The sequence below is a fragment of the Aricia agestis genome, chromosome 18, assembly GCF_905147365.1.
Source record: "Aricia agestis chromosome 18, ilAriAges1.1, whole genome shotgun sequence".
NCBI classification, from domain to species: Eukaryota; Metazoa; Arthropoda; class Insecta; order Lepidoptera; family Lycaenidae; genus Aricia; species Aricia agestis.
The window spans coordinates 1,800,933-1,814,858 of NC_056423.1; the positions used below are offsets into that span (position 1 = coordinate 1,800,933).

The following is a 13,926-nucleotide window of genomic DNA, read 5'->3' on the forward strand; positions in this document are numbered from 1 at the left end:
GTCCAGCTACCACGGTTTTCGAGATACAGCCTGCTGTCAGACAGACGAATAGATAGCGAATCAGATTCAGAATCATGTATTGACGATATCTAAGAACAGTCTCAATCATGACAGCTTTTAAACAAAAATAACTAGATCAAAATTGGTTCACCCGTTTGGATTCTACGATGCCACGGACACACAAACAGACAGACAGACACGTGAAATGTCTGGTTAAAAATTCCTCATCCATTGACAACGGAGCAGGTAGAATAAAACTACGCTACCGCTCACAATCTTTATATATAAAACTCAAAGGTGACTGACTGACATGGTGATCTATCAACGCACAGCCCAAACCACTCGACGGATCGGGCTGAAATTTTGCCTGCAGGTAGATGTTATGACGTAGGCATCCGCTAAGAAAGGATTTTGATAAATTTCAACCCCAAGGGGTTAAAATAGGGGATGAAAGTTTGTATATAATAATACTTCTTAACGCGAGCGAAGCCTCGGGCAAAAGCTCGTAAGTAATATTTTGGATTAACTAAAGTACACTCCCTTAAAACCTTTGTAATGTTTTATCAGCTCTATAGATATAAATATAGCGTGCGTTGAACTCTTCCGGTAATCTGTGCATCAGGCGGATTGCTGTTTATTACATGGACACTACTTTGTCCATTTGTCTTGTAGATTCGACTACAGGTGCGGTTAGTACTGAAGTTAAAACTAGTATAAAAGCAAATTAATATAGTAGGATGTATTGCTGGTTTGCGCAAAATTATTAGATGTAAACTTAAACTTCATAGTCTCTGATTAAACTTCATAGAATCTGATAGATTCGTTTTTGAGCATTACATTACAAGTTACACGTGTAATTTACACGTGTAACATGAAGGATTCGACCGGTAGGATGCGATAGGGAACACCTTTACTTTAATACCCATAGACATATATAGAGAAAACTTTCAGCTTTTCCAACGAAAGGTTGGCTGCTAAGCTGTATCTTACATACTCGATATAATAACATTATGTTTAACATATACAGGATGTAACAAAATTAAATGATAATACTCAAGGGTGTGTGTTATTTCCACTATGTAAAGTTCACTGTAGAAGTAGAGCGTTGAAAGAGTTACCTTTTTAACTTTTGTATGGGCAAAATAACATAACATAACATTTCTCATACAAACATACAATTCAAAGTTTAGTTTTTTAGGTTCAGTATCACACTAATAATACTCCCCACACCGGTTTCGGTGACGGTGGCCGGTTTCATTGAAACCAGACCAGGTACGCAGGAGTAATTTTTATAGTGCCCAAGTGTGTGCGCAGTACACAAGAGCACTCTCTATTCCTTTTACTCTCATAACCCAGTGGGACGGAAGACCGACACGACCGGCGAGAGATCAGGCGCAGGACCGACTTTTTTACATGCCCATTCGACGCATGGATCAGCTTACTTGTCAGACAATCAGGTGATCAGCCTGCATTGTCCTAACCAAACTTGGAAATAACATGTTTCCAACGCGGGATTCGAACCCACGACCTCCGGAGTCGAGAGCGACGCTCTAACCACTAGACCACGGAGGCGTTGGCGTCGGATCACACTAATATAATAAAGTCAAAAGTTTGTGAGTTTGTATGTTTGTTACTTCTTCACGTGCAACGGCTGGAGCGATTTTAGTAAAATTTGCTATGGAGTTAGTTGATACCCTAGATTAACACGTAGGCAACTTTTTACTGTGGGAAAAAATCTCAATTTATTTTACCCTAATATACTGCGGGAACACTGCGGAGCAAAGCTAGTATATTTCCCTATCCTTCAAGCCTGTGCATCCTTCTAAGTACCCACTTAGTACCTACTCGTACTTCTGCACCTGTAGCATGGGTAGCCATGCAGAGATGCGAAAGTATAGACAAACAGCGGAGATAAACTGTTAGCCGCGGTGAAGATCGGAACGGCACCTTCAGTTTATCTCCGCTGTTTGTCTATACTTTCGCATCTCTACTGTAACCATGCTACGGGTGCTGATTCTGATTAGGATACTGTCCCTACTACATTCTGCAGATACTGTCATACATAAATAACAGTCAACACCATCCAATTTCCAGCTAATCCATCGATAGTGTCTAAATCAATCAATCTGCGTGTTCATTTTACTGTTGTAACGGCCACCTGATGTCTCTTGTAGTTTATGGCCTAAGGGCACGGCCATCATGACCAGTGAAAGCCTTCTTAGGTATGCACCAGGTTTTACTTTAGTCAAGTGTGAAGTAGGCTTCACTTTAGTACTTTTTTGTCTAAGGGCCTGTTTCACCACTTTCTAATAAGTGCCGGATAGGCTATATCCACCATTTAACTTGACAGATAGAGTATGGATAATCTGTCAAAAAAGTTGTGGATAGCCTATTCGGCAATTTATCAGGAAGTAGTGAAACAGGCCCTTAATTTCCATATGTTTATCATGACTAGTAAAAGCCTCCTTAGGCCCATGCCCAACCCACCTGCAGCTCTTCTGATGTTGCGAGTGTCCATGAGCAACGGTAGTTGCTTTTGATCAGGTAAACCGTTTGCTCGTTTGCCCACTTAGATCTATTTTATAAAAAAGTGCTCTAGGCTTTATTTTTGCTATTTTTTTTCTAAATGACAGCAAAAATACTGCAATTTTTTCACGCTAGAGGCAGCACCAGCATAGAAAGTAAAAAAAAAAATGACTTAACGTTTCTGTCAATATTTCTAATATTGACGTGTGCAACATGTCAGATTTTAGTCAGATTGTTAACTGTATGCGCTAGTAGCGTCCTCTGCTCCGACCTTAGCATAGTATTCGCTATTATTTGGCACACTCTGCAGCTTGACAGATTTTAGCTTGACATACCCGTCAACGATACCTCGTTAGATTCGTAATTACTTTGAGAGTGACACCCACACATACTTCCGCGCCGCTGCCGCTGCCGCTGCCGCTGCCGCTGCCGCTGCCGCTGCCGCCCCGCTGCCCGCCGATTTCGAGACTGAAGCCTTAAAATTAGGTTAAAATAAGTTAAAATAATATTCTAACTGAATATTGAAGCCAAAATATTTTTACAAAATATGTCAAAAATATTTATTCACAATGTGAACACAGCCTTACATAAGGCGTCGTCCATCTACATGCTGTCATGCGTGAAAACGATGATACTAAGAATTTATGTCTGTTAAAACAGGCGCAGGTTTTGAATATCAGTACCTGATGCTGCTGTTACGATTTAACTTTAGTACAGCACTACTAATATAATATATTCTGTGGTACAGCTTCGAATCAGCGGGGCTAAAAAGGTCGCTTTGAAGAATCATGATATGAATCATAATAATAATATGATTATTTTTTCTAAAATCGCAAAATGCAACTCTGCTTGCAATTCATTTCTGTATTTTTGCACTGATTTGACATTTGTCAGTTTGACAGTTTTGACAATTCATTTGCTGAATTGATTGAGAGGAATTGCTAAATGTGACCATTTTAGCCCCGCAGTCAGGAACATAATTATGCTCCGCGTTCCACTTGACGTTAAAAACGATCAAGACGCTCAAAATGCCTCCATCACATTCCGTTGTTTTGACATTTTAGATAAATACCACATTGTAGTTCTATTTAACTTGGACTGAATTAAAATCATAAAGAATTCGGAATCGTATACTCACGTGTCTTGATCTAAAATTTTGGTCTAAAAGAAAATAAATTTTCTTATTATTAAAGCTTGCGAGGTCGGATTTAATATGCTTTTGAACTGACAAAGTAGTACTCGTATTATGTCCTTTCCCGGGACTCAAAGTATCTCCATACCAAATTTCAACAAAATCAGTTCAGCAGTTTGGGCGTGAACAGACAGACAGACACACTTTCGCATTTATATATAAAGTATTGATGTTAGCACCATAATTTATATTATAGTGATGAAGAAGACAACGTTGCAGATGCAAAAAACACCATTAAAATGCACGTATCCAATGCGGGTAATGTAATTTAATCCGGTTTAAAAGCTCATTTGACGCCGTCAATGGATACGGTAATGAATTTATGGCTCGTCCATTACTCCATAAAATGCTGATAAATGCTAATTATTGTGATAACTTTATATTTTTCAATCAGAGAGTCGAAATGATTTCATATTGCTAAAAATGCAGTTTGTGAAAAAAATATTTTGAAGCGCGTTAATCTTACGGTCTTACCACAAAAGATTTAAACATCTATTGAACAGTTGTTTTGAGACCATTTTGTACTGAATTTTTCTCTAATAAACTGTTCAACAGGTGTTTAAATCTTTTGTAGTAAGACCGTAAAATTTTGACAAGCTTTCATTAGCTTGGGCTGTATGTATGTAACGGAATTTTTGAACACGATTTTACCTATCTCCAGTAGTTTAATTAATTCGAAACTTTGCATACGTATTAAGAGCCAATGACAATGGAATTTTCTGTTAAAATTTTTGAAGAAATAAAAATCAAAAAAGTAATGAAAATAATAGGGATGATGACAAGGTCAAAGATTAGCGAATTTTGTTAATAAAATAAAGAAATCACGGTAAAAAATAAGTGTTCCCAAAATTTCAGCTCGATAGCATTTGTATTTTTTTTGTTATGCGCCTTCAAATTTGGAAAATCAAGTCGATTTTTTTTTCAATTATATTTCTTAATATTTGTATACCATTCGATAACTTATGCAATTAAAAGCAACTTTTGTTATAAAACCACTTTCATAAACGCAATATTTAATATTTGATCGAACAAAGTTCTCTCCCGATGCATACAAACTACGAAAGAGTGACGTCAGTCTTTCGTAGTACTTTGTATGGAGCGTTTCGGGCAGGTTTATTTTATGAGATGTTTGAATTGTCATATCTTGGTGAATTTTTAAGCTATCAGAGTCATTCTTTCAGCGATGTTTCTATTTTTTAAGGGCCGTTCAATTACCGATAAGAAAAAAAAATAGTCATCAATCCTAACATAGTTTGTCCTTTCCGGATATCAAAATATCTCCTAGTTCAGTTGTTTGGGCGTTAAGAGTAAAGAGATAGCAAGCAACACTCGAAAACTTTTTACCTTCATCTAAAAGTATATAAATTTTTCTACATACATGTCGTTGCAATTCGTATACCGTGCGGAAGCCGTACATTTTTACACGATCATAATTTTATGACCTTTCCTGTTCTCGAATTTCGAGAAATTTGGTTCAACGTTTTAAGTGACAAGTGGTAACCATAGAGATATATTCTGGTATCTATGGTGGTAACAAATATACACACTTACAAACTATAACACGCTGTTAATATTATGTTATTGGCGGTATGACTTAATTCATTTCTATAAAATTTGGTGCGTATGTGATGGAATAATAAATAATGAAAATTATGTTAATTGTATCATGATTATCAAGTTGATGAATTACATTCGTAATCAACACAATCACTATTTTAAATGACGTTTTAAAACTATTTATCTACTTGATGTATTGCTACACCAAAATAATTATTAATTTCCTGATTTCAATTAAATTATAATTAGTGACTCACTTAGTTGTTTGAGAATTTGATTTTTGACGGTTTTTACCAATTCTAAGAAGTCCTAGTGGTTATTACTTATTTGGTAAATATTATCTACTAATATTATAAACATGATTGCAAGTTTGTTTGTTGTTCTTGATCTACACTTTCCTGTCTTGATTTTCAGTTACTAGTTAGTAATTTGTGTTAATGCCTATCCTTTCTAAGCTTCTACGGTTCAAAATAAACATAATTTTGTTTACTTAAATGGTATTTGAATATTGAAAAAAATTTTTAGACTATTATTCCATTAACGGCTTTACTGTGCGGCCATTAATTTTGACCAAAAAGAGTGTTAGCATTACAACAAATACAACAATTGACTACCGAGAAATCCATATCTACTGACTGGAGGTAGAATAGGGTGTGGTCTCAGAGTAAGCGTAGCTGGTAGCGTCGATGTATATTTTATTGTTTAAATCCATAATACCTATTGATGGAGGCACAGTAAGGTGTAGTCTCACAGCTAAGTTGCTAACGTAGCAGCCTTGATATTTTAATAATATTGAATATCTATAATAAATACCATCGAAGCCCAAAATAAGTAATATCTTGTTAATTTAATTTGATTTAAATTGTATTTCTTAGTAAATTTTGAACAACCGCAACAATTTTTAGCATTTCATATTATGTCTATGGCCCATATTATGAATCGCGCAGCATTTACATAATGGTGCTTGAAAATATTTAATTTTTGCTGATTCTTAAATCTGTCCGATAGGCATACCCCAATTTCTTTAAAATCGATCAAGCCGTTTTAGAAAACTTTAGTAAAAAAAGACTATTTTTTAAATCATGATCATGATCATTCCCTCTCGCATCTACTGCAATATAACCAGTAGCGATTGGTGTGCGTGATGTTTCTAAGATGGACCACACAAACCTTACCTGCCTAACCTAACCTACCTTGCAGGTTTAACATAGAGTGTACCATAAACCTGCAAGAGTGAGAGAGCCATGCTTCGGCACGAATAGGCCGGCTCGACTTGAGAAATACCACGGGCTCACAGAAAACCGGCGTGAAACAGCACTTGCGCTGTGTTTCGCCGAGTGAATAAGTTTACCGGAGGCCCAATCCCCTACCCTTTTCCCTTCCCTACCTTCCCCTATTTCCTTCCCTACCCTCCCCTATTCCCTTCCCTACCCTCCCCTATTACCCTATACCCTCTTAAAAGGCCGGCAACGCTCGTGCAGCTCTTCTGATACTGCGAGTGTTCATGGGCGACGGAAGTTGCTTTCCATCAGGTGACCCGTTTGCTCGTTTGCCCCCTTATTTCATTAAAAAAAAACATAAGTTGTAATTATTATTGTATTACTTAAGCAAATAAATAAATTGTAGTTTTAAAAACGCTACAAGTGGCACCACACAAAGGGCAATCAAGTTCAAGCCGCGGCGTGAAATCGAGCGGTAGCTGACACGCCGGATTACTTTAAATGCTGGAGGCCCTTTTTCAGACTTATCATCATCATCATCATTATCACTGTGAGGGCCCTGGATACTTCATACTATTGACGGCCTCATACAATATCCAGTAGTCGCAAATTTCAATTTTATAGGATTTTTTTTTTCAAGAATATCATCAATATAGTATTATTAATCGACCTCCGTGGCTCAGTTGGTGGGCTGTTGGTAGCTCAAGCCGGGTGTCGCGGGTTCGAATCCCGCCGACGGAACAAAAATTTTCAAAGTTCCTGGGTCATGGATGTGTATTAAATAATTATGTGTATTGTGTATCATATAATAAAAAATCTTGAATATAATATGTAGATTGTAGAGTATAAAAGTATTAAATATATTTCCGTTGTCTGTACCCGTGACACGACTCTTCGGGTACTTAGCACGGGGCCAGACTGACGGGCTGTGAAGCATCCATAGAATAAATATTCACAATCTTTAATTTCTTTATTATGTTAACAAAAATATAAGGATTGACTGGGCCTAGTGTATACAATATACATTTGGACGTAAACCTAATTTTAAACAATATTAATAAAAAAAAAGAATGAGACGATTATCTAAGTAAGAATATCGGTAAACGGTATAAGCATTGGTACCTATCTCAATGCAGAGTTAGGGGAGAGTTCATAACACTTTTAGTTTTGAAACAACTAGTGCCATCTATCGGTCGAACTTGTGCGGCACTTTAATACAGCTTCAAGTTATTATATTTTTCAGCTAAGTTATTATATTTTTCGTAATTTAATTGATTGCTAATCATAATCAAACAAAATATATTATTTCACAAAATTCACATGAAACCCTATTTTTTGTACATTTTTTATTACCCAAGAAAATGGAATAAAACTTTGAACTTAAAACGTGAGCTTGCAATTTTCGCTGTAGGGGCGACATATTTTTGCACGAGAAATACTTTTTTAGGATAGAAAGTAGCCTATGTATATAGACTATAGAGTCTTAGCTCCTACCATGCTAAATTCGCTGGTTCTTGCGTAAAGACGTAAAAATAAAAATATACACACTCAAAAACTTATCAGCTACCACAGAATAAAGTGTGTACCTACATATCCTTCCTATAGAAATAACTGGTATTATATTCGGTCAGATTTTCATTTATCTACAGTTATAATTTAAGCGCCGAAACTAACACAGGTATTGTTAGGTATAAATAAAAATCTAATCATAATATCCTGAGCATCAATGAAAATACTTAACAGTACTTTTCCGGTGTGACGTCACAGATCCTTAATACTGATTTTATTTATTTCAAACGAGTATTACTCATCGTGACCTACTTTAGTATTAACTGAAGCGCGAACAAAGCATGCTTTAACATGTACGGCCATTTCGCTGATAGTTTCAATAGTTTTCATACAATTTCCTGATGAAAAACTAAATTTGTGGAGCATTCTAAGCAAGGTCTTAATCTTAATTTTCATCTCCCTTGATCGCGGATTCTCGGAAATCTATTGTTATTTTACTGTTGTCGCGGTCACCGGTGTCCTTATGTGGGCTGATAGGTTAAATAACAATTGCTTTCATTATAAATTGGATAATAAAATTAATAATTATACTCTTTCTCTATGTAGAGAACCCTGGCAGGTCGAAAATGACTTCTAGAGTTTCTTATTATGTTTCTTAATTTGTTAATAATGTCTTTCAAACACACAAAGTTTTGAGTTTTGAATTGAAGACGATTTACACAATGTCCATTTTGTGATATTTTTTTGTTTAGTAAGTAGTAAAATAATTGTAAAAAAAAATCACATAAGAAGTTGTAGCTCTCTATTTAGGGGAAAATTTCCCCAAAAAAAAAAAACAATTTTCCTCCAAAATTGATGAAACTCGGCTTCTAATAATTCTAGGATATATTTAGTTACTCCAGGTTAGAGTTTTAATTGGTCATTACTTTGAGCTGCTAAGATATCGAAATCTTGGGCAAGTTTAGTACTCGTAACTTCGCTAATGCCAGTTATTATTGTTAATTTAACTTCTGAAACATAATATAGTAGTTACCGTTTTGTTTGGTTCAAGTACAATATAATCTAATTATTATTTAACCAATATTATAAAAAATATTTATAATGAAATTGGTAGAGTTCGTGCACGAAAAAAAATTGCAAGGTTTGACATTCGGTAGAGTCTAATGTCAAAATGATTTTGTTTATTTCCTGGTTATTTTTTAGATTTTTTAAATTAGTAAGCTCTTTAATTGTTTCAATTTTGGGCTTGTTAGAACAAAAATCGCAATATTAGACACGAATGTTTGATTTAATTTTTCTAACCCAGTAAAACCACAAGGGCATTGACTCTTGACATTCAAAATAAACGTAACAAAAATCAAGGTTCTATTGAACGACGTAGTTTTTAATTTTATGATAATAATTATTTTGAACTTAGTACGCTCATGCCAAGGCTAGAAGTCAATGACCAAAAAAGGTCAATTTCGTCACTGTTTCTTGACACAAAACTATTAGGTCAAAAATGACATAAAATAATATAAGGAACTTTTTTTAAGTTAATATTAATCTGTTATATTATTGTGTATTGTATTTTCTAGCTGCTACAATAAAATATGTGATGACTATAACTCTACAGTAAAATGTAGAGTATCTATTGTTTTAAATGAAAATAAATAAAGTATTATTATTTATTACTCACTTACAATATTTTAGGAAACAGTTTAAGTGAAGTGAAGTAAAAATGTAAAGTTGATGAAATATAGAGTGTAATGAGTGATTTTAGAAATAATCTTGTCTTGATGTTGCTGAAATTCATGAAAAAATTGGCGTTATTATCGGCTCTTTGTAGCTTGTGGTGAAAATAATTCTAGCATTCGTTTAAAACAGAGAATCTTGTACGAAATTATTATTCAGAAAAAAAAAGTAAATCATTTTTTATAAAGTTGAATAAATATCTCTACATTTTTAATTTTTGACATGAAACTAAAAAAAAATATTGTACCGTTCACTGAACTTACTTACAAGTTACGTTTACACAATAATACGTTTATGAGACAATTCAAAGGCGAGTGCAACAAAGATTTTCACTTTGACATAAAACCAAAACACCTTTAGTTGCACAAGCGAAACCGCGACTATAAAACTACTGAAGGCCTACTAAATTACAGTACACACGCGCTATAAAGATCCTAAACTCGCAAACCGGCTCTACGTAGAGCTAACAAAGAGCCGTTAAGCCGCGACGCGAAATGTAGCCACCACAAGCTCAGAGCCGAGTGAACGTCTAACAACCCCGAGCTCTCAAAACTGCCTTACGTCACCTCACCCCATACTAACCACGCGACCCCATTGGACCGTTCGCTTTGGCGCGCTTTCTCGAGGTCAATATAAAAAGTGACACCGCTCTCTCCATCCCTCTCGGGGCAACACGCGACCCTTGAACCGAAACGAGAGAGCGCACTCCGTCGATACGCGTCTCGAAATGATGTAACCAGTTTGAAAAGAGACGGAAATGGTGCAGCGCAGCGAGAGCGAAAGAGCAACAAAATGGACGTCGAAGCTTATTGTAGAGTGCGAAGGGAACGTGCTACCGTGCGTTCTACTATTTGTAATCAAATAGCGTGCGCTAGTGTGCGTGCGTGTGTACGTTATGCACCGGGCACACAGCGAGCGCGAGGCAATGATGTGCACGAAGTATTATCCCTTATTACGAGATCTGCTTCCGCGCCGGCCGCACGTACACTAGTTGTCACCGGACCTCTTTTGTGGAGCGACGTGCGAAGTGATAGTTTGTTTACATGGACGTTGCATAGTGCGGTTAGTTAGCGTTGTGTCATCGACCGTTCAAATTGCGAGTGATTCGGACGATGCTCGGGGAGTTTTGAAACTTTTGTGCGCCTGTGATTTCGCTGACTCGGTGCCATTTCCAGTGTCAAAGTGAACTTTCTACGAAAAACTTTTTGAAATTTTTGATACTACCGGACTCTACATTTTTTGAAAGTTTGGAGATTTTCGTGACCCGCTAAGATATGAAAAAGGAGAGAAACAAAACATAGAAAAAGCTGAGAAAAAAAATTTGCGAGTGGATCTAGAGATCGAGGGCGAAATAAACCAAAGTCGCACTCAGCATTTATGCATACAAAACAAACGATCTATCCACGCTTCTTCCGTAGAAAAAGGCGTTTTGAGAGACAGAGATGGCTATAGCATTTAACCTGCCGAGCGAGAGAGAGGCGGCCGAGGAGAACTTTTCACGATTGAACCGGCTCCTAGCCGAGCTGTACGAGGTCCTCTGCCACATCTTGGTTTCACGACAACCTGGTCAAGAAGTCCAGGAGAATCGGCGAGGTGAGTGCCCTCGTGAGCCTAACATACCACCTTACCAATTAAGATGCAATTCGACCTACATCGTGAATCTAGTGATGGTTGTGGCCATTCTGAAAGCGTCCCTAACGTCCTCCCTGTTCAATACCGTGAGATAAGAAGATTTGTTGAGTGTTGTTGTGTCACTGCGAAGCAGTTGTGGACAATTGTTAAGTATTTTTAAGTCCAAGTTTGATTCTGAGATGTTGTGTCCGACTGCACTTAAATTGTAAATGGTGGTTCGGCCGAATTGAAAAATTCGGTCTCGCATTGCTAACACGTTTCCGCTTACGCTTCTCGATTTAAATTTAAGTGAAGTTTGACAATGAACCTTTCAGTTTGAACTTATTTTTTACGAGAACATCGAATAGTGTTAAAAACAATCAATTTTTGTAAAAATATATTATCAAAATGTCGATAAATCGCAATGGATTTTTTTTGTCAAAATTTGTAAAAATAAAGTAGTTGGCAAAAAAAATATTCTGTTGTTTAATGTCAAAAAGCAAAAAATTCTGTAACAAAAATATGCTACAGAAATGATTAAGATTTTTTTGTCAAAATAGCAAATAATTTTGTATCACAATAATACCGTAATTATTTTAATTTCAATTTAGTTTTGTTAAGTTTTTATTTAACATTTCCAATTGATCTCTATTTTTGTTTTATAAATTTTAAATAGCATAAATTAACTAGTTTAATTTAATTATTGTATGAATAAATAGCATTTAATCTTTATTGGCGTGACGCGCCAATGGATCTCAAATTTATTTTAGTTCCAAATATTTGCGATAGTCATATTATTTTACGTAATTTAATATCAAACATCTCATTCGGATGACCAAATATTAGTTAAAATAAAAGAAAAAAAAAACTCAAAAAATTATTTCGTTGCTTGAATACCTAGTTTTTTTTTGTAAATAAAACTTAATTTTTGTTAATGTAATATGTTTCAATGTTTTGTTGGCACAAACTAAAATATGATTTGTAAATATTCGCATTTAACTTTATCTTGTAAATATTGCATTTATTATTTGTGATTTTAATTAAGCATTTCTAATTATAATTTACAATTTACTTACCCACATAGTTAAGCCGCATATAACCACTTACTTGGATTGTGTTCTCTATAATGTACCGAACAATTTTAAGAGAAATTGTGAAATAAACTTATTATTTTTAAAGTACTTCCGAATTTTTCTTACACCTCGAATCGTCCCAAAAATGGTTGCAAATAAATTTTTACTTTTTTTTTTCAAAATACACTTCTAGGTAGTTTATTTAATTACAACATTCTTGGAGAAAAAAAGATTTTTGGTACGAAGATTATTTTTCACTACATATTTACTTATATAAAAAATTTAAATGTTGAAAGTCTTAAAACATTAGAAAAAATATTGTGAAAAACAATATCAAAAAAGAAAATTACTAATTTTTCACGTTAAAAATATTACATTTTTTTTGTAAACTATACATTATTGTAGATTTTTTTAACATTATAAATAAGTTAGTCTTTTGACTTTAATATTTATCAGTTTTGAAGTGAAGCAAAATACGTTTTGCATTTTATTTTTATTTATTTAGCAAAACTTCAAGTTTTACGTGCAACATTTAGAATCACTAAAGTAACACTATCACAAAAGACTAAATTAATATTACGGAGAATATTTTTACCTCTAGTAATTTAACAAGATACACTTTTTAATTACCTTGCAAACATAATTATTAATTTTACTTAATTTAGTTTCGTAATAATAAGAAAAGGCTTATAGAGTATTAATACTCGATAAGACTTTACTGATTAAGAACGATATCTTATGCTCTAGCAATTAAAAATAACTTCTACAATAAAACACTTTTAATTAAATCAAGTATAAAAATCTTAGAGAAATAAATAAAAAGTGACACAATTTTATTTTGTTCCGCATAATTTAAAGTGTAGATTTCAATTAAAATACACTTTTATTTTACCACAAGTAAAAGGATCTGAAAATCAAATTTCGAATTTATTAAATTCTCCCATAATTTTAACATAAAGTAACAAAAAACTCCAGAAACTAGAGTGACCAAAAAACAAAATTGTAGAGTCCAAACTTTTGTCGTTCAGATGTATTTTTAAACGGTGCAAGCTGTACGCTTACTCATAAACAGTGTCAGAACGTCTCGTCAATCAGTACGAAAATAGCGCGTGTTTACACACATTATACACATACACACATAATACACAATACGCAGTGTGTATTACACACATTAGGGTTGTCAACCTTAAAATAAAAAATCTGGTTGGCATTAAAAAACCCAGGACAGTTAAAAAATCAGGTTAGAAGTTAAAAAACCAGGAAAATTTCGTCCAAAAATAGGACACATAGATTTGCAATAGCAAAATTAGTAAATAGAATAACAAAATATTAAACACAAGTTATTTGCAGTAACCTAACGCAAAGGACGCTCCCTTAAAGATGTAAATACCTGCAATAGAAAAATTATATTTCAGAAAAAAGATACAATATAAATTATTATCAATAAAACAATATAGTTAAAACTATTTATCATAATGTAAAACAAACACTTTTGTGTGTAAGA

General features: G+C 34.5%; 1 protein-coding gene across 1 annotated transcript in view; it reads left to right on the top strand.

Moving 5' to 3' along the window:
* The first annotated feature begins 10,626 nt into the window (after positions 1 to 10,626).
* The window catches only part of LOC121736000, a 125,168-nt gene continuing 121,868 nt past the window's right edge, over positions 10,627 to 13,926 (top strand). Inside the window, exon 1 of the mRNA XM_042127016.1 lies at positions 10,627 to 11,331. Coding sequence (XP_041982950.1) covers positions 11,181 to 11,331 — 151 coding nt within the window. The 5' untranslated portion in view covers positions 10,627 to 11,180. The remainder of the gene's footprint in view (positions 11,332 to 13,926) is intronic.